Consider the following 19,674-nt stretch of genomic DNA (forward strand, 5'->3'; position numbering starts at 1 on the left):
CTAGGCGCCTCGTCCGCTGAAGCTGAAGTCAACTTTGTATCAGCGCTACGTATTGTCGGCAAGGACTCCTGTTGTGCTTATTCAGCTGGTATCCAGTTCGCGTTGATAGAGCGCTTGAGTGAATTATGGACGATGACCAGAGCCGTCCGGGAGCTGCCACCAGTAAACTAGGGATTGTTGAGATGGGGAAGTGAGTCCGATCAAGCGCGCGCAGGGATATCACAGCCATTGAACAGCGCAGACTGGAGGGCGTCTTAAGATCTCATTCATGCTGCCGTTTGATTGGCAGGGGGCTGGAACCGCATGCGACGTCTATGAGCTTCCTACTGGCGCCGCAATGAACAAGTGCGAAGCTGAACAGAACAACACGTTAATGCTGTCGGCCGCTCTCTCCGCTGTCCCGCTTCGCTTACCCGTTTTCCAAGACCCGTAATCGAAATAGGAGTTTGATGAAGATGACGATTCGCGTTTTCTTTGTAAAGTTGCTCATTTCTGTTACAGTTCGTTGAAGCTCCACTATTTCTACTTTTTCTCATACGGTCATCTTCAGCTTCGTTGACGCCACTTCAAGGAACATGGCCGGCTGCAGCGCGCAACGCGCTCGCTTGATATCAACCTCGAACGTCCTTCCTGCAGCGCGCTGGGCTGCGGCTCGTAGTGCGATATATCTTCGGCAGCAGACCGGCCAGCCTTGCGGTACTGATACGATGAATGTAGTCCTTGATACTGTGACCTCTGCCAGCGCTTTTATGGCTGGCGTTTAACGCTCCCGACACAAAGCTGTTGCAGGACCGGCTACCTATATCATTCTACTACATTCTTGGTATCCTCGCCCGCGCACATGCTGCCACGCCCGCAATCGTGCGATAGATGCCAGTGCCGTGCTGGATCCCGCTGGGTGGGTCATCTGGCGATATTAGTTGAGACCGCGAGGCATTGTTGTTGTTGTTTGCAGCGGTGGGAGTGGTTCTTACGAACGTATAATGAGGTTGCCGGCGATATGGCGGAGATCTTGACATTGTACAGCTGCAGATTCTGCATGCAGAAAATAGTTATACACTCACCTTCCAATGAGAAATAGCGGCTCATGGGCCTCAACTTACACTGGCCGGGGCTGTCCCTGCCGCACCTCACACACTCTCACACCGAGCAACTTCGGAGCTATCCCTCAATACGCCAACGGCTCATGGACCTCAACAAACACTGGCCGGGGGTGTCCCCGCGGCACTTCACACACCGAACGAAATGCGGCAACTTCGGAGCTCTTCCTCGATACGCCAGCGGCTCATGGGCCTCAACAAACACTGGCCGGGGCTGTCCCTGCGTCACCTCACACACCAAACGAAATGTGGACGAGATGTGGCAACTTTGGAGCTGTGAACGAAATGCGGCAACTTCGGAGCTCTTCCTCGATACGCCAGCGGCTCATGGACCTCAACAAACACTGGCCGGGGGTGTCCCCGCGGTACCTCACACACTCACACACCGAACGAAATGTGGACGAAATGCGGCAGCTTCGAAGCTATTCCTCGATACGCCAGCGGCTCATGGACCTCAACAAACACTGGCCGGGGGTGTCCCCGCGGCACTTCACACACCGAACGAAATGCGGCAACTTCGGAGCTCTTCCTCGATACGCCAGCGGCTCGTGGATCTCAACAAACACTGACCGGGGCTGTCCCTGCGGTACCTCACACACCGAACGAAATGCGCCAGCTTCGGAGCTCTTCCTCGATACGTCAGCGTCTCAACCAGCGCTCGTCTTGAAGCCCAATTACTGGACGTATCTTGCCCGAGCAGCATTCCTCGTGCTGTACGATCGTGTGAAGTCGGCAACCGCAGTACTTAGCACAGGAGAGTGCCCCGCGCTCTACGAGGAGAGCCGACGACGCGAACGCATGTACCGCAGACATGTAGCGGCGCCTCGAGTCGAACTGCGATCGCCCCCACCGAAGAGCCAATTTTCAAGGAATTCTGACTCACATGTCACTCTTGAAGTTTGTAGCTGAACTTTGAAGTTGGACGCAGCAGACTGGACTTTGCGTGCTGACAGTGCTATGTCGCTCCCCGCATTGCACGCGGCGAGCTCAGTCCTGAATTGGAGCTCCACCGACCAAACGAGCTGAGTCTACCCACGCCCACGCCTGTCACCAAAACCAGACAAGCCATGATCCGCCAGCGCTACCGTCTTAAGCACAAGATCGGCGACGCACTCTACGGCTCCGTCTGCGCCTGCGAGGACACGCACAATGACAACGAGCTCGTGGCCATCAAACAGGTGTCCCTCGAGCTCGCCACCACGCTGCTGGCCGTGCACCCGAACACCGACAACCCGTGGCACGAACGACGCACCATCACCAAACTGCTGGCGCTACCGCCGCACCCCAATATTGTCCACTTCCGCCAGGAGTTCCTACACAACGAGTCCTGGTTCGTCGTCATGGAGCACTGTCCCGAGGGAGACCTCTGGGACAGAGTGCGCGGTTCGCCGAACGGCCGAGTGCCGGAGAGGGAGGCGCTGCGTCTGTGTCGGCAGGTCACGCTCGGCCTGCACTTCTTGCACTCGAACGGCATCGCGCACCGAGACGTCTCGCTCGAGAACGTGCTTCTGCGCGGTGGCGTGTGCAAGCTGTCGGACTTCGGGCTCGCCACCGACGCGGAGCGCATGTGCGCTGAGGTCGTGGGCAAGGCCAATTACATGGCCCCCGAGGTCGTGGCTGGCGAGGCGTACGCGCCCGTCGCCGCCGACATGTGGTCGCTGGGTATCGTGCTGTTCATCATGCTGACCGGGTCGCCGCTGGTGAGTCGAGCCTCAGAGAAAGAGAACGATTTTGTCACCTTCCTGCAGCTCGGGGTCCGTCGCGTGATCCGCCTATGGGATATGTCCTCTTTCATCTCGGAGGACGCGTGCAGCCTCGTGTCGGCGCTGCTACGTCGCGACCCAGCTCGACGCCCGTCGACATACGCTGTACTCACGCACCCACTACTGAACCAGCTATGACCTGGAGATCTCCTTTATCTTATCTATTGAAAGTCAATTCGTCCCGCTACAGTCTAGGAGTTGGTAGCTTCCAGCAACCGACAAATATTCATTGTTTTGGAGGTTGCTTGTCCGAATGTACCTGCGATTGCACTCTTGCAGCTAGTAGCAATATTTGCGAGCTGAACATCGTCCCAGGCGCGCTTCAAGTGGCGTGGCCCCGTGCTGATCTTGGCTGCACCCGAGTCCATTGACCCAACGTCACGCATTCTCTAGCTTGTTCACGATCGTCACCTTGATGCTGCAGGTGGTGGTCGTTTCTGAGTCCCATCCAGACCAGCGTATCTGTCGCCCTTCATCCATAACTTCGCCTCTGAAGCTATTACAGTAATTTATCAGCCTCCAATGTCAGCTTCGGGCAATTTCCTTCCGCCTGGCAGTGTCCGCGAGCAAGGTAGCATACCCCGTTAGAGTATAGATGAGACTGAGGCAGCAGCACCGTTCCTTCGGCCATACATGACCAAGTCACCCAATGCATCACTTCCCCATTGCGATCTTCAAGCGCCGCATGTGGTGTATCCGACACGAAATTCCATTCTAGCCAATCAGCGCATTCCGCAAAATGGAGGAGCACGAGTTCGATCCGCTCGCGGCGCTGGAGGCCGAGTATGCGGCTGTGCTAGCGCAGAACCGGCCGCCAGCGTCCTCTCCACCCGCCGACGGGACCGCTTCATCTCCTCATCACCTTCCAGGCGACGCAGAATCTGCCGGCAGCGACAGCGAGGACGAGGACAGCGCGGCGGTCGGAGGCTTCGAGGGCTACGCGCCGCTCGCGTCGTCCCCTTGCCACAGCGACAGCGACGCGGAGAGACCCGACAGGTCCCTGGACTACGAGGAGGACAATCCACAGAGTGAAGAGGACACTGAAGAACGTCCACAAGAGGAACAATCGTCCGACACACAGGAGGACGCTGCCCTACAGGAGGACAAGCGAGCGGCCATCATGCAGAGCATGCAACAGGTGAAGCTGCGCCCGCCGCCTTGGGCGAAGGCCGCCAACCTAACAGACGACGAGCTGGTGAACCTGGTACAGAAGCAGCTCGGACTGCCGGGCAAACCGACGTAACAGAAAGACGAGACGAGAATTTTATTGCTAGACTTTCGGTCTGCTATGCCTGGACATGTGAGGGCACTCTAGGGAGGGGGTTGACTGAGGTTTACTTACTTGCGCAGCAACACGGCGCTGGTCACTGCGGCGGCTGCGATGGCTGTGGCGAGGTAGCGCAGCACCGGCTCCTCCGGCAGCCAGGAGCTGGGCTTGAACAGCGGACAGACGCGCGCTTCGCTCTCCGTCGAGTTCTCCTTGCGGTAAGGCAAGGGCTCGCCCGTTACCGCATCGACCAGCGCCTCGTCCGCAGCCAGAACGCGAGTGCCACCGCCGACGCGAGAGACGTACATCATCTTGACGCTGTCGGGGATATGCGGCAGCTTGAAGGCCTTGCCGTTGTCTGGCTTTGCCTCCATCCTTGCGAGGAGCGCAGCAGACGGCGTGTGGTCGATGACCATAGACGACTTGATGGTCATCTCGCGCGACGAAGGGAAGCAGTGGCGCACCAGCGCCACGACTTCCTGTACGTGCTGCTCCTCGACGAAAAGGACGGCGTTCGGACCGGCGTCGAACGTGTACGCAGCCTGCACGCGACCAGCCTGCTCGTTGTAGCGGTGCACGAGGCGGATGATCTGGCGGGAAATGTCGTTCAGGTAGAAGATCGGCGGCGTGGTGTCGAGGCACGTGGCGTGGAACTGGTTGCTGTCCTGCATGGTGAGCGTGCCGAAGGCCTCGAAGTCCCTGGCCAAGATGGCTCTCTCCATGGACTTCATGCGGTCGGGCACCAAGTTCTTGACGCGGAAGGCGAGCAGCGGGCTGGTGGCCTTGGTGGTCTGCATGCCGGTGGTGCTGCTCGTGTCCTTCTGCGCGTCGTTGACCACACACACCACGGCGCACAGGGTCGGCCAGTGGAGGTCATTGGCGACCTGCACCGCGATGGAGTCGCGTCCGTCAGGCTGCTCGCCCTTCTGCCAGGCCACGAAGCCGCCGTCCAGACTCCTGCAGGCGGAGCCGGAGCCCTGCCGCGCGATGGCCGACAGCTGGCCGGGGTACTCCTCGTCGGCCGCGGAGAGGCCGTAGAACTCGGCCAGCGCCGCCACGAGGCACGCGTAGCCTGCAGCGGACGACGCGAGCCCCGCCGCGGTCGGGAACGAGTTGGTGGACACGATGTGCAGCTGCTGCTGCTCGGCGTCGCTGTCTCCATGCACACGGCGCGCCCACTGCTGCATCTCGCGCAGCACAGTGGCCACACGCTTGTTGATGGGCTGTTCCTGGCCATTGAGCCACAGACGCGTGCGCTGCAGCGAGGAGCAGCCGCCCGCGACCGACGTGGTGGTGCGCAGCTGGTCCTGGTGCAGCGTCACGCTCACGCTCGAGTTGAGCGGCGTGTTGAGCGCCACGTCGGCCTTGCCCCAGTACTTGATGACCGCGATGTTGGTCGGCGCCGAGCACGTCGCCACCTTCATAACTGCCCAAAGAGTAAAGTTCCCTTATGTTGCTGCAGTGGGACGCCGGGCTCTGCTCCTCGGAACAGTGCCCTCCCCCGAGAGAGTGACTCCATTTTGCTGCCAGTCACCACTTCTCCGCTAGAGACCATGGGCGTCATCTCCGTGGGCGCCTCGCTGGGCGTGCGCGAGGCGCGCGCGAGCGCGCCGCCCGCCGCCGCCGCGCCCGCATCGAGCGCCTCGACGCGGCGCTCACCCGCGTCCACAGGCTCTTCCACCACGTCCTCCGCAGCGCGCAAGAAGACGTCCAGGAAGCGGCTGGCAGGCGCGGGCGGCGCGTCCCACGCCAAGAAGCGAGGCGCCGCCGCCAGCCACAGCGCGAACGCAGGGCGCAGCGAGCGCGCGGCGGCGGGCGCGAGCAGCCCGAACGCGCGCGAGTCCGCGGCGCTCAAGGCCGCGGCCGCCAGCGTCACGCCGTCCGTGACGCTGGTCATCAACGGCAAGAAGCCCGTCGCGCGCGTGGTGCACGTGCGCACGACGATGGACCCGCAGCGCCTGGCGCCGCACGTGATCGGCGTGAACGGCGGCAAGCTCAACGCCATCATGTCGCGCGCGCGCTGCAGCATCAGCTACCGGAAGACGCTGACGCCGACGGAGAGCGGCGCGCAGCAGCAGCAACACCAACAGGAAGAGCAGGAGAAGCAGGCGCCCGACGGCGCGCACCTCATGGCCTTCATGATCTCGGCTAACACGGCCAAGAGGGTGGACGACGGCGTGCAGCTGCTGCAGGCCGTGGTGGAGAGCACGGAGCAGCAGATTCGCAAGTTCCAGCGCAGCAGCGGCAGCGCAGAGATACCGGACATTGACGCGTACACGGAGCAGGCGGAGCAGAGTGAGGCGCGCGCGGACGGACAGGTCGGCCAAGGTGGAGATGTGGACGGGCAGCGGCGGAGTCGAAGTCGCAGTCCAAGTCCAAGTGCAGATCGAGAGGAGAGGAACGCGGCACAACAGCAGCGGCAGCTCAAGCGCCGCCGAGAAGGGAGCGCCGCGAATGGCGGCGCCGTGAAGCGCGGGAGAAGTAACGAGCCTCGCGACTCGCACAGGGAGGAGCGGTGTCCTCCGAAGAACGAGGACGAGGAGGTTAAAGAAGACAGAGAGGCTGCTGCAGCGGAGGCGGCGAAGAGGGCGGAGGAAGAACGAAAACTACGCGATGCGAGAGAGGCGTTCCGGATACGACTCGCGCGCACGGTAATGATATCGCGGCGATTGGAAGCCGAGGCCACACGCGCGCGCGCTCAAGAGGCTGTGGAGCGTGATAAATATCTGCGCTTGCGTCGTAAGTTTGAGGAGATGGAGCACCGCAAAAGAGTTGCTGAGCTTGTGGCTAAACAACAGTGCAGTGCGATGGCTGCGTCATTGTCGATATCGTCTCCGAGCAAGAAGAAGCAGCACCTGCTTCAAATCGAGCAGCTTAGCATCGCCCACGGTGCATGTCCACCTGCAAGCAGTCGCGTACTTGCGCCTAATTTGCGTGCGTTCAAGGCCAAGCGGACACTAATGGGTAGGCCCGGGTTTTCTGTGGCAAGGAGTGGATTGGCAGAGGATGACGACTTGATGCGGTTGGTGAAAAAAGTCAAGGCGTTTGCGAAAATGATCACTTCTGGATCAACAGAGGAGCAACACGCGGAGGAGACTGATACGCACGATGATACAGGTACCCCCGATGCTGCTTCGGGTGCTACAGATACGCTTGAGTCTCCTAGCGAGGATGTTGATGTTGATGTTTGTATGGATACCGCGAACGGCAACGACTCGGTGGATGCTGCTGGCATGGAAATAATGGCGGATAATGAGGATGGAGACGAGGAGAAAAACAATCCGAAACGTGAGTCTTTCCGTTCAACCTGGGAGATCCCTGGTCTTACGCGTGACCTGAATTTGATTCAAGACTACTCAGCGGAAACAGACTGCAAATTGCTACGCTTCCTGGCAGGCGAGCGGCAGTACTTCTACCTGGAGCCGTTGATGACCAGCTCATCGTATTCGCACGACGTGGAGAGATGGCTTCTCACAGCTCACGATCTCCACATACTTCACCGGTATCTCTTGGATCGTGCTGAGTTCGGGAAAGAACTGGTACTGTGTGCCGAACGCTTGCGTGCACTTGGTAATTTGTCTCCGCCTCTCCCCTCTTCGGCCGATGGGCAGATTCCTCTCAGCTCCGAGTTGGGTGTCTTCGAGACATCACGACATAAAGAGTGGAGTGAACTACAGGATAAGATTGTCGTGTTGCACTCGCTAGCGTTGGTGACACACATGCTCGGAAAACACTATCTTGCGAGGCACGTGATCGGAAGTAATCGTAGCGCTGCTCACGCTGGTGCTAACCACGAAAATCTTCTGGATGAGACAACTTTACAGTCTGACTTGTTCACGTACATTTTGCGGCCGATCCGTTCCTCCGCGATTGAGTCCAGCCTGTTCGACTCCCTGCCCATTTCGTTGGTGCGCGAAACCATTGAACAGTGTCCCGAAGTCGTCAACCACGTGTTGCAGTGGAAAGGGAAGGATGATGTGCCTGAATATCTGCGCGAAACCGATCCCTGTGAAGCCCCGATCTGTGAAGTAGCTTCTACATCAGAGGCGGCTAGCCAACGGGTACATCCAAGCAGTAGCTACTTTTTACGGAACCTACTGGTGAGACTCACCGCTTACATGCGGAATCTTGATACCATTACGAAGGAGCTGGTGGCCACGCTCAAAGAGAAGCGCCCAGATCATCACGAAGAAGCCGCTAATTACGTTATTCTACGTCGACAACGTATCGTCGAGCATGTGAATCGTATGAAGTCTGCGACGACCAATGTGATCGTGGAAGACACAAAGCTGCAGTTGCACAAGTGGTGGATTCTCTTCGCTGAGAACGCGTGTGCTTGGTTTGATCCAGACGATATGGATGACTTGGACGACAGATCGTATGACAAGTTTACATGCCTCCAAGACGCGCTGTATATTTGGCACAACGAGGCGCTTTTCTACACAGCAAAGGATGATTTCGCGGATCCTGAACGTCTAGAGGAGTCCCCACTTGAGCACCATGATGAAGAAATTGGGGACAGCGGTTATAATACACGCGCCCGAGCCTCTGGACCATCCAGTCAAAGTGCCTCTTCAAGGGAAGAGGAGGTGGCTGCGCTACTGCGGCTGACACCAGCAAATATGCGTGACGAGGTACAAAACCGGCCATTTACACGGGATGAAGCGAAGAAATGCATTTTGACGCCTCTGAAAGTTGAGAAGGCTCGTACCCAGTTGGAGGAGTCATTGGCAAATACGCGAGATTTGATGAGCGAATTGGGCCATGCTGGACCGTGGCGCGCACACGTAAAGCATTCAAATGCTCTCAAGCGTGAATTAGCTAAGCAAATCACTATTCAGAATAAGCTTGTGAAGCACCAATGGGCACGGTACTATACGAAGTATCAAGACTTCGCACCCCCGATGGAGCAGACAGCAGGCTTGGACCAAGAGGTAGCAGATCAGGATCTACCCGAGACACTTGACTGCCAGCCGCAAGGCGAACCGACTTCTGAACGTGTTGCTGATGCCATGTCGATGGCGATCGATTGGACTGGCGTGTTTGATCCAGAGAAGGACGCACCGGATGTCATCGAGATGAAAAAGCTTCGACATGAGATCACGTTGGCAAAGGATCAGCTCTTGCGTGACATCAAGGGAGGTAGCAAGAAGAGGTCTGGTACCTCACGCTCGTCCTCATTGAATACCGACCAGAAAGCACTCGTTGAAGAGTGCAAAGGGCTCGCAGCGTCTTGTATGCAAGCGCTGGGGAAGTTCCTTGGATTGGAGGAACCCAATGAAGCGAATGACGAGGGTGCGACAGCGTCACCAAAGCCAGCGCCGAAACAGACGCGATCCGCTACGAAGGCAGCTCGAGCTGAAAAGCGTGACGCCACGACTTCCAGAGGAGATAAACCTGGTAGACGCCACTCCCATGGGTCTAAAAAGGCTGCCTCGCATTCCTCAAAGCGAAGTCCCGCGAGCAGAAGAAGAAGCGAGTCCATTCGTGTCGCAAAGGCTCTTGCGGCTTCGCAAGTCAGTCTCTTGCTGCCTAGTACGCCGGCGTCTGGGTCGAAGGCACCGTCGTCCAGAGCAATGTCGGTGCGTAGCCATGGCAGTGGTCGTAGCCAGCGTTCAGATGGGAACTCTCCACTACGGATGGGATGCTCGGGCTGCCGTGACCTCCGCCGTCGCTGCACAGGTTGTTCTGGTTGCTGCCTTCATTGTGTATGCGTGAGCTGCGGATGCCGAATGTGCTGCTCGTCGCGGCTTTCGGCGGTGCAGAAAACAATGACTCACATGCTGGACCTGATCGAGTCCAATGAAGCTTGCAAATGGATGGGTAACGCGTCTGCAGGAAACGAAGGGCGCCATTGTGGAATGCTGTTCTTCTGTCAACAGTGTCATTGCTGCGAAGACCACTGTCCGTGTTTGCTGTCAGGCTCAACCACCGAGGCTGCAGCAGCGTCTTCGACTTCATCTCATGCGACTGCCACTTCAGTTCCCACTAACGCAGACTCGTCGGCTGATTTCATAGCCTCCTTGAATGCGTCGTTGAGAGGCACAGCTCCAGTGGCTCCGTCTCGCAGGGAACGGCGCTTCAAGATCAACCCCGTAGCAGCTCAACGCCGCGGCGGTATTCCAGCAGCACCCGGTGGCCTGGACAACGCGGACGGAACGCACACTTCGGCAGCAGCTCCCGGAGTTAATGGAGACCAAAGTGCAAACCGTGGCCCGATGTTCCAAGGTCGCAACGCCCAAGGTGCTCGTGGCCGACTACCGACGTTTGACTACGGCATCGAGGGCGCCTTCGGTCTTGGTCCGATGGATCAACGCGCGCAGTGTCGCACGTGGCGGCCTGCGCCGTCCGACAAGAACGAGCAGGAAGACCTGTTCCGTGCGGCCCGTGTGCGCATGAAGTTGGTCCGCTCTGCGTTCGCGAAGACCCCGGGTTTGGCGTCAGGCTCAGGGTGCTTGGATGGAGAGCAGCTGTGGCAGCCCGAGCGGATTCGCATGATGTGGGAGCGGCGCGACTTCCACGGCGTGCTGGGTCTGCCGCGTGACGCATCGATCCAGCAGATCAAGCGCCAATACCGCAAGCTCGCGTTGAAGCTGCACCCCGACAAGGCCTCGGACACTTCAGCGTCGCTGGAGTCCACTGTTGCTGAAGCTGGCAGGAATGTCGGAGCCAGCAATTCGGGCAAGCGCGTGGACGCCTTCGTGGCAGCTACTCACTCGTACAAGATCCTGCTCGGAGACGTTGATGCCGTGAACGGGCTCCGTTAAGTTGAAGAGGCATCAAGAGCTCGGACGGTCGTTTCGAGCTATCGTACCATTCCAGCTTTTAGCAGGAAGGACAAGACCGAGATCAGAGCGGCGACGGCATGGATGTGAATCGCATTTTCTCGGCGGAGCAGATCGCGGTGCCGCCGGACCTCCCGCTCGTGCTGAAGGACTGGACGAAGGCCGTGATTCGGGAGAACCCGGCAGACGTGCTGGCGTTTTCGCAGCAGTGGTTTCAGGACAAGGCGGCCCAGGCGTCGCAGCGCAAGGCCGCCGAGAACCAGATCCGGCGCATGCGGCAGCTATTCGAGAGCTACGACGTGGACGGCCAAGGCCGCATGGAGGCCAAGGACTTGGGCAAGTTCCTGGGTGAAGACCTGGGCATCGACGGCTACGAGGACGGCAGCCCCGCCGAGCTGCTCGAAGACCTCGTGATGGAGCTCGACCCGGACAACACGGGCTTCATCGAGCTGCACGACATCATCCAGTGGTATCAGCAACGGTAGACTCGCTCGCTGCCTAAGACTGGCGAAACGTGACTTAGCATTCTGCCACACACAGAGAGGTTTGTCGGGTTTTCAGTTTTCACACTTTATTTTCTGCTTCTCCTGGTCTGCGGCTCGCTGGTGCTCGCCCACGACACGCTGCCGCCATCTTGTCTAAGTCGCTTCCGTTCACGATCTGCCGCGGACGTGGTCGCGCAGTGTCCACAATGCCGCCGACCCAAAAGCTCCGCGCCACCACGTTAACTGGAACTACCGGCCGTGTCGGCGACGGACGTGGCCGCGGCCGACTTGGAGTCGTTCTGCCAGATGCGGATGGTGCCGTCCTCCGAGCCCGTGGCGAACGAGTCGCCCGTGGGCGAGTACCGCAGACATCTCACGGGCCCGTGGTGGCCCTTGTGCGTCTCGAGCAGCTCGCCCGACTCGAAGTCGAAGACGCGCACCCACGTGTCGGAGCCGCCGGCCACGAACTTGCTCTCGGTCGGGTGCAGCGACGCGCCGCCCTCCTCGGCGAACGAGATGGGCATGGGGAGCGCGCGCAGCAGCGCGAAGTCGTGGGCCACGTCGAAGAAGTAGACCTGCTTGCCGGCCGCGACCGTGAGCACCTGGCCGCCTCTGGACGCCTCCATGTCCATGACGTCGGCGTCCACCTTGAACTGGCGCGTCTGCGTGTAGGACTCCAAGTCCCAGACGGTCACGGTGCCGTCCACCTCGCCCGTGGCCGCCAGGCGGTCGCTGAGCACCGCGAGCTTGCGGATCTGCTGGGCCGTGCGCATCTCCGCGAGCGGCGGCGGCGGGGGCAGCACGATGCCCGTGCGGCCCTCGGCCTTGTAGCCCTGCAGCTGCTCCTTGACGCCCAGCACGTCGAACACGCGCAGCAGCTTCTCGTGGCCCGCCGTGAGCAGCCGCGCGCCGTCGCGCGTGAAGGCCACGGCCTTGACCACGTGCTTGTGCTCGAGCGTGGCCACGGCGTCGCCCGTGAGCGCGTCCCAGAGCTTGACGCTGAAGTCGGCGCTGCCCGTGGCCGCGAACTCGGCGCGCGCGTCCAGCGTGGCGCTCCAGACGGCGCCCTTGTGGCCCTCGAACGTGCCGATCCAGTCGCCCGAGTCGCCGCGCCGCAGCATCGGCAGCTTGTCGTGGCACGCCGAGATGAGCAGGTTGCCGCCGCTGTACTGCAGCTCCGCCAGCGGCCGCGAGTGGCCCGGGCACACGATCGGGATCTGGCGCAGCGCCGCGGGCGACGCCGGCGCGGGAGGAGAGCTCATGGAGGCGCAGGAATGGGGACGCGGCACGCAGAGGCACTTGGCGTATGTATGGGAAAGATCACGGCCGGCGAAACACCCACACGGCCAGCGCTGCGAGGACTGCAGCGGTAGGTGGGGATAGCGTTTCCGCGTGGGATGCAGTATTACAGTGAGTTTTGGGGTGTTGGATTAAGGAGGGACTGGATTGGATTGTAGAGGTAAATGCAGTTTAGACGTGACAGGAGAAACCTTGTGGAGCTCGATGAGGTCGCGCGAAGGTGGCGGGACATTCCGGGAGACATCAAGTTGAAGAGGAACATCTCGGGCTGGAACACTCGGCATCGCACGGCGCGTGCTGTGAAGGCTGCGTTAGGACAGGGTGACGTTGCCTTGGTGGTGTGGCTGATGCAGAGGGGGTGCCGTTACGATCCTTTTGATGCGGCGGAAAGCGGACACGAGGACGTTGTGCGTTGGCTATTCCAGCAGCAGCAACTCGACCTAAAGATGCATCTAGCTGTGGCGATGAAAGCGGTGGCGTGGACTGGGAATCTGGCGATAGTGCAGTGGGTTTTGGAGAGAAGACACGCAATGCCAGAGCACCCCGTGTGGTGAAGTTCCTGGATCGGGGCCTTGGAGTTGGCGTGTCAACAACCATGTACCAGTGGTGAAGAGGCCCATGCAACATAAGCTGGGGCTGGGCAAGTGCTTCCAGGATGACTTAACGCTATGCATGATGCTGCTGTTCGAGGCCACCTGGAAGTGACAAAGTTGCTTCACAGCCATTAGTTTGGAAACATTTCGTCGAGAACGATGGCGCATGCTCCAGCGAATGGCCACCTCGACGTGGTTGAATGGTTGGACGCTCAGTTTAGGTCATAAGTGGCTTTGTTTCTCAAGCTGAAGGATGACTTTGTAGGTGATTTAAGGCTTGGCACAGCATTTGATGCGGCGGCGGTTAACGGTCGTCTGGGCGTCTTGCAGCTTTTTCACAACTTAGCACTGACGCGTGCAGTTGCGTAGAGGAACGAGAACCAAGGACAACACAAGCGGCTGTGGTTGGAGCCGCGGCCTTCGGGCACCTCGATGTGGTACAGTGGCTCCACTCTCACCAAGCCGACGGGGTTGCCACCGAAACCATAGATCGGGTAGGAGGTGGTGGTCATCTGGAAGTGGCTTCTCCACGATCGCGTAGAAAGGTTCCACAAAACTGGGTATGGATCTTGCTTCGCGGGGTGGTAAGCTCGATGTTGTGCGATGGTTGCATGAAAATCGTTCAGAAGGATGTACAACCGCTGTGATGGATAGCGCGGCCAATAGTGGCCCCTTGGATTTTAAGAAGTGGATGCACGCGAATCGCTCCGAGGGCTGCACTTCGAGTGCATTGATTAATGCCTTGACGAGTAGCTCTCCTAAGATCGCAAAGTGGCTTTTGCCTCACCGACCGGAATGCGCTGTGCCTAATTCATCGTTTGTGGGAGCTGCAGATGCTCGAGGGTGTCTGGAAGTCCTTCGCTGGTTTCATGCGCGTTTTCCCGAAAAAGTATACGCTGCTACTGTGACGAAAAGTGCTGCCACTGCGAGTCAGTTCGAAGTACTGCTCTTTTTGCACTCACATGGTAGGAGAACCGTCAATTGAAGCCACGTTGTGGAATTCATCCGTTATCCTGCTTACGAGTGGTTTCGCAGTCAGTGTAAGATTGCATAACCCTCATCACAACTGGAACAAGTAATACGGTAACGTGAATGCAGGATGAACATGTCTCCTGCAAAAATCCGTTGATAATTTCGGATATCTGCTTTCATCAACCGATACGATTTAGCTGGTATTGTTAATGCATCTTCGTCGATCTTTGGCGCTGTTATCTGGGATTGAGGGTGGCGCAGCGCCACTGGCGCAACTACAGTAATATCGAAAACATGTACTATATATATTCGACAGTTTATCTGCAAGTGTTTTTGAGGGAACGCCATACTTTTGCATTGATCGTAATAATATCTGCTACACGTACGTATCAGTCTACTGGATTACTTCCAGCGGTTGTTGATTTAGAATTGTAGCACAGCTAACTTTCTCGGTTTGGTTGCCAGTAGCAGCAGGGTTCGTCGAAGTGCTATCAACTTGCTGCTCCTCTTCTAACTATATCCAGAATCCTTGAACTGTAGAGCCACCAAGAACGGGGTTACAGTAGCTTCTCCAACTCCGCTCGTGTTCGAGACTGTACGAAATCGTGCCAGTATTAGTTGAAGCCATTTTTACTTCGGATTCAGCGTACGACAGGAGACATTTGTTGGTTAAGCGGGTGCCGTAACTCAAGAAGGCAGTGGGAACATATCTCATAGTATAGATTGATGAAGAAGTGGAAATGACTTTGGATAGCTTATTTAGAAATAGCTTTCAACGCTGATCATACGCGATCAGTCGGTCAGCGAGCGGTCTTTCAACGTGATACCCAGGTAGCTGACGAATGAGGTAAGTATACATTGACATGGACCCAGTACAATCCGTACAACAATACCCAGCGAAGACACGGACACATCTTACGTCCTGTATCTCAGATCGTGCGCCTCTTACGGTATCGCCAAAGCCAGGTGCGTCGCCACATCTTCCACAGTGAAACGCACCGCTGGATCAATCTGCAGCATCCCGACCAGCAAGTGCACCGTCACGAGCGACACCATATCGCCCATGTGCCACGCGTCGAGAATACGCCCGACACCGAAGTCCTTGAGCGCGACGAACGCCTTCTCTTTGGGCGACGCCAGAGGTGTCAATGGTGACCCCGTCAGCATCACGAAGAGCATGATACCCAGCGACCACACGTCGGCCGCCCGCGGGTCGTAGGCAATGCCTGCCACGACTTCGGGGGCCATGTAGTAGGCCTTGCCCACGCGTTCGCGGCAGACGCGATTTGTCTTGGTGCTCAGGCCGAAGTCGCAGATCTTGGGAGTAACAACGATCTCACCGTCATCTCCTTCACCACCGTCTCCTCCATCATCGTCGCCACTGGCGCCGTCTCCTCCATCATCGTCGCCACTGGCGCCGTCGCCGTCATGGTGACGCCCATGACCGAGAAGGACGTTCTCGAGGGACAGGTCGCGGTGCGCGACGCCGTTGGCGTGTAGCAGCCTCACGCCGTGCACAACTTGCGCGAAGAGTGCCAGCGCCTGCTGCTCTGGCAGACGGTTGTGAGGCTCTCGTTGCAGATTTTGCCACAGGTCTCCGCCCTCGCAGTACTCCATGACCGCGAACCACGAGTCGTCGTGCAGGAACTGCTCATGGACCTGCAGGATATTGTCGTGCGGCCCGAGCATGCGCAGCACCTCGAGCGTTTGGCTTTCGGCGAACGGGCTGTCGAGCTGGAGATCGCGAGTGACCGCATCTCGAACGCGGTCCAGGTGCACTTGCTTGACGGCCACGGTGCGGTTGTCGTTCTGGCGGTCGTGACACAGCCAAATGTCGCCGAACAGGGTCTCGTGGAGTTTCGCGTGGAAAGTGAACTGACCGCGTAGCATCGGTTCTGAAGCGTGAACGTTTTCTGTGTTTTGATGGACTTCAGCCTGACCGGGATAATTTCGAAGTGAGCTTCACTGCGCGCAATGGCCGTGCGGACCGCGGTGCAGTTCTTCTGAAGCCTTTCACTACCTAAGTACATCACGCGCTCGCCAGTGGCTAGATCGTTGAGGCTTGAGTAAAACCACGCGGCAGCCGAGCCTCGTTGTACCACTGGGCAAGTTTGCCCACTGGGCTACTGTAGCCCGTAAACGCGATGAGTCAGCAACGATGGAACTTCACTGGTATCGGCCACCCCGCAACAGACCGCCCCCGCTCATGTTGAACCAGGCACTGAGCGTAGTTACCGGCATGCAACGAGACTGCGCGACTTCATGCTAAGGCTGCAGGGGGTGAAGTTTTTTTCACTGGCCAGACAAAAATCAACTTCTTCAACATGCCCCTGGTGGTACCCCTCATCGGGTAATATCGCCTGGGCGGCAGATGTTACTTCCGAGAAGATTCATTTCATTTGGCATCTTGACATTCTAACTGTTTACAATTACAACGACGGATATGCCGCCCTGTACGTTACGGGACTTGACGGCTGTGAGAGATTTGAGTGATTCGCCCGTCTTGAAGTGGTTCCTTTATAGTGGGCGATGCCCGGGTTATGAAGGACTTTTTCCATTTCAAGGATTGTATTGAGTACATTTAACCTAATGGGGCTGTGAAGGAAATCATCGCAATGAGGACTAACAATGTCGGGTCGTCCCATAGACACGTAGGCAAACGTTTGATCGAAGCTGCGGCTCCGACCGTAAAATCAGTCGAAGCGAATGTTAATTTTCATCTTCTGTAGAGTGTTGGTACGCCAGCAACACCATCACTCTACAGAAGATGTACAGCAAGGCTGCTCAACTGCATCAAGTACGTACTGTTAGGCAGGTTTGCGCCATCGGAATTGTCACCTCCAAAAACATGCATAGGGTAAGAGCAGCTAGTGCAAGCTAATGAACTGCTCAATACATATCACTTCTACATTTCTGTCGGAAGCGACCCAACAAGGTCCTAGCATTTTCGGTGGAGGTCTCTCATGAGAGGATGAACGTCATCCTCTCATCGTTAAGAGCGACGTGCGCGTACAGACGTCACCCGTAATGACAGGCGCGGTTGGCAGATCGTTGAGCTTCCATATCTATAACTCTTCGAGAGTCTCGAAGGGTCGAATCGAGACCCTCGACGAGGGTGCGCGACCTGCCTACTGACACTCCACCAGGTAAACCTAGGTAACGCTACCGTGCTAGCGGTATCATCGTGGACTCGACAGTCCAACCAAATTGTCTGCCCACGTGCTGGGCTGACTCCTCCGCGTCAGACCCTTGGTGTAGGATACAATCGGAGCGCCCCTCACCAGCACTTAGGATCGCAATCCTCCAAGTAGGCATTCGGGGTCCCGAACCAGCCGCGCACAGTGCTAGTTAGATCTTGCTGGCATCGTTTAAATAGACTCCAATGTAAATGCGTTGCGAGAGCCTGATAATGTGGTCGTGAGTTCAAGAATGAGCGCCAATAAATATCTTGTTCCTCTAAGTAACTCGCCGCTGAACATTTGAGCGGTTCTTTAAGCGTAACCTTTGCGGTGTATCGGCCAAGCAGAGATTCGATACCCACGACGACCTCGCATGTAAACGAAACTGTTCACCGTAGCTCATTTGCCGCGAGACAGTGAGGGCAATGCACATAGCAAATTCTTTAAGGTTGGCATCGGCAACACTCACCAGTCAAAACTCGTGACTAAGCTTCTATGACCTCGCGTGCGTCTATTGCAGAGTTGAAACTACGCACGATAGCAATCGCCACGTCTGACAACTACCATGATACATGTAGATGCTATCCTTTTCCTCACTTGTAGCCAATAGCCAATCTCTTAAGAAAAAAATGAACATGGATTCGCAACTACAATACATTTCCACAGAAATATTACATACTTGAGCACTTTGACGTCTTCTGACTCGCCAATGTCTCACTTAATGCATCGCTAAGGCCAAGTGCGTCGCCACATCTTCCACAGTGAAACGCACCGCTGGATCAATCTGCAGCATCCCGACCAGCAAGTGCACCGTCACGAGCGACACCATGTCGCCCATGTGCCACGCGTCGAGAATACGCCGGACACCGAAGTCCTTGAGCGCAACGAACGCCTTCTCTTTGGGCGACGCCAGAGGTGTCAATGGTGACCCCGTCAGCATCACGAAGAGCATGATACCCAGCGACCACACGTCGGCCGCCCGCGGGTCGTAGGCAATGCCTGCCACGACTTCGGGGGCCATGTAGTAGGCCTTGCCCACGCGTTCGCGGCAGACGCGATTTGTCTTGGTGCTCAGGCCGAAGTCGCAGATCTTGGGAGTAACAACGATCTCACCGTCATCTCCTTCACCACCGTCTCCTCCATCATTGTCGCCACTGGCGCCGTCGCCGTCATGGTGACGCCCATGACCGAGAAGGACGTTCTCGAGGGACAGGTCGCGGTGCGCGACGCCGTTGGCGTGTAGCAGCCTCACGCCGTGCACAACTTGCGCGAAGAGTGCCAGCGCCTGCTGCTCTGGCAGACGGTTGTGAGGCTCTCGTTGCAGATTTTGCCACAGGTCTCCGCCCTCGCAGTACTCCATGACCGCGAACCACGAGTCGTCGTGCAGGAACTGCTCATGGACCTGCAGGATATTGTCGTGCGGCCCGAGCATGCGCAGCACCTCGAGCGTTTGGCTTTCGGCGAACGGGCTGTCGAGCTGGAGATCGCGAGTGACCGCATCTCGAACGCGGTCCAGGTGCACTTGCTTGACGGCCACGGTGCGGTTGTCGTTCTGGCGGTCGTGACACAGCCAAATGTCGCCGAACAGGGTCTCGTGGAGTTTCGCGTGGAAAGTGAACTGACCGCGTAGCATCGGTTCTGAAGCGTGAACGTTTTCTGTGTTTTGATGGACTTCAGCCTGACCGGGATAATTTCGAAGTGAGCTTCACTGCGCGCCATGGCCGTGCTGTCCGCGAGCGCGGTATGTAGGTAGTGAAAGACTTCAGAAGAACTGCTCCGCCAGTGGATAATTCCCGATGCAGATCCGGCAACCGTGACTATGTTGCGGTATGACAACTTGGAGACTGTAGCACTGTAATGAGCATAGTGAGATTAAGATAGGCTGGTTTTCTGCTTGGGAGTCCGCTTGAAGAATCGCTAGAGCTCAGAAGCTGTAGTGATAGCAATTCAATCTTACTTTTCTTTTTCCACCCTAGTGCAGACTCCCGGTCATACGTATCGAGTGCGTATTCGAACAGTGCTGGCCGCGATGTATTTCGTTTTGTCATTGAGGTACATTGATGTCACTTAACGTCTTGGCTAACGACATCTATGACCTAGTCGGAGCTCGTCTCTAACCAACCTCCCTACTGCGATGCCCTGAGTTGGTACACTCAGTGCTGCCCCCAGCCATTAAGGTGTGGAGGCCCCGAACCCCGAAGAGTTCTCATCACTATTGCGCTCCAGCCCGT

General features: G+C 57.6%; 7 protein-coding genes across 8 annotated transcripts; 3 read left to right on the forward strand and 4 right to left on the reverse strand.

Annotated features, from left to right (window-relative positions):
- Window positions 1-2,167: 2,167 nt before the first annotated feature.
- IUM83_14988 (serine/threonine protein kinase) lies at window positions 2,168-3,001 on the forward strand (the record flags this gene model as incomplete). Its single annotated transcript, XM_067939770.1, has 1 exon — window positions 2,168-3,001. One exon carries the CDS (start codon window positions 2,168-2,170, stop codon window positions 2,999-3,001), a length of 834 nt encoding a protein of 277 aa, XP_067791381.1.
- A 601-nt stretch (window positions 3,002-3,602) lies between these two features.
- IUM83_14989 (mRNA-capping enzyme subunit alpha) lies at window positions 3,603-4,106 on the forward strand (the record flags this gene model as incomplete). Its single annotated transcript, XM_067939771.1, has 1 exon — window positions 3,603-4,106. The coding sequence occupies one exon, from the start codon at window positions 3,603-3,605 to the stop codon at window positions 4,104-4,106; it is 504 nt and encodes a 167-aa protein (XP_067791382.1).
- A 95-nt stretch (window positions 4,107-4,201) lies between these two features.
- On the reverse strand, window positions 4,202-5,554 carry IUM83_14990 (diphosphomevalonate decarboxylase; the record flags this gene model as incomplete). Of its 2 annotated transcripts, none has more annotated exons than XM_067939773.1 (1): window positions 4,202-5,554. In XM_067939773.1, the coding sequence occupies one exon, from the start codon at window positions 5,552-5,554 to the stop codon at window positions 4,202-4,204; it is 1,353 nt and encodes a 450-aa protein (XP_067791308.1). The 2 variants fall into 2 exon arrangements, with proteins under 2 accessions (XP_067791308.1, XP_067791309.1); XM_067939772.1 differs by having other exon boundaries at window positions 4,202-5,179.
- A 129-nt stretch (window positions 5,555-5,683) lies between these two features.
- Window positions 5,684-11,400, forward strand: IUM83_14991 (Molecular chaperone (DnaJ superfamily); the record flags this gene model as incomplete). The annotated part of the gene is made up of 3 exons (XM_067939774.1): window positions 5,684-7,572; window positions 10,201-10,892; window positions 10,973-11,400. 3 exons carry the CDS (start codon window positions 5,684-5,686, stop codon window positions 11,398-11,400), a joined length of 3,009 nt encoding a protein of 1,002 aa, XP_067791298.1.
- Window positions 11,401-11,639: 239 nt separating this feature from the next.
- IUM83_14992 (putative WD domain-containing protein) lies at window positions 11,640-12,662 on the reverse strand (the record flags this gene model as incomplete). Its single annotated transcript, XM_067939775.1, has 1 exon — window positions 11,640-12,662. The coding sequence occupies one exon, from the start codon at window positions 12,660-12,662 to the stop codon at window positions 11,640-11,642; it is 1,023 nt and encodes a 340-aa protein (XP_067791300.1).
- Window positions 12,663-15,209: 2,547 nt separating this feature from the next.
- IUM83_14993 (serine/threonine protein kinase) lies at window positions 15,210-16,154 on the reverse strand (the record flags this gene model as incomplete). The annotated part of the gene is made up of 1 exon (XM_067939776.1): window positions 15,210-16,154. One exon carries the CDS (start codon window positions 16,152-16,154, stop codon window positions 15,210-15,212), a length of 945 nt encoding a protein of 314 aa, XP_067791299.1.
- A 2,007-nt stretch (window positions 16,155-18,161) lies between these two features.
- Window positions 18,162-19,076, reverse strand: IUM83_14994 (Serine/threonine protein Kinase; the record flags this gene model as incomplete). Its single annotated transcript, XM_067939777.1, has 1 exon — window positions 18,162-19,076. One exon carries the CDS (start codon window positions 19,074-19,076, stop codon window positions 18,162-18,164), a length of 915 nt encoding a protein of 304 aa, XP_067791302.1.
- Between the last annotated feature and the right edge of the window lie 598 nt (window positions 19,077-19,674).

Source organism: Phytophthora cinnamomi (genome assembly GCF_018691715.1).
Source record: "Phytophthora cinnamomi strain GKB4 chromosome Unknown Contig40, whole genome shotgun sequence".
NCBI classification, from domain to species: Eukaryota; Oomycota; class Peronosporomycetes; order Peronosporales; family Peronosporaceae; genus Phytophthora; species Phytophthora cinnamomi.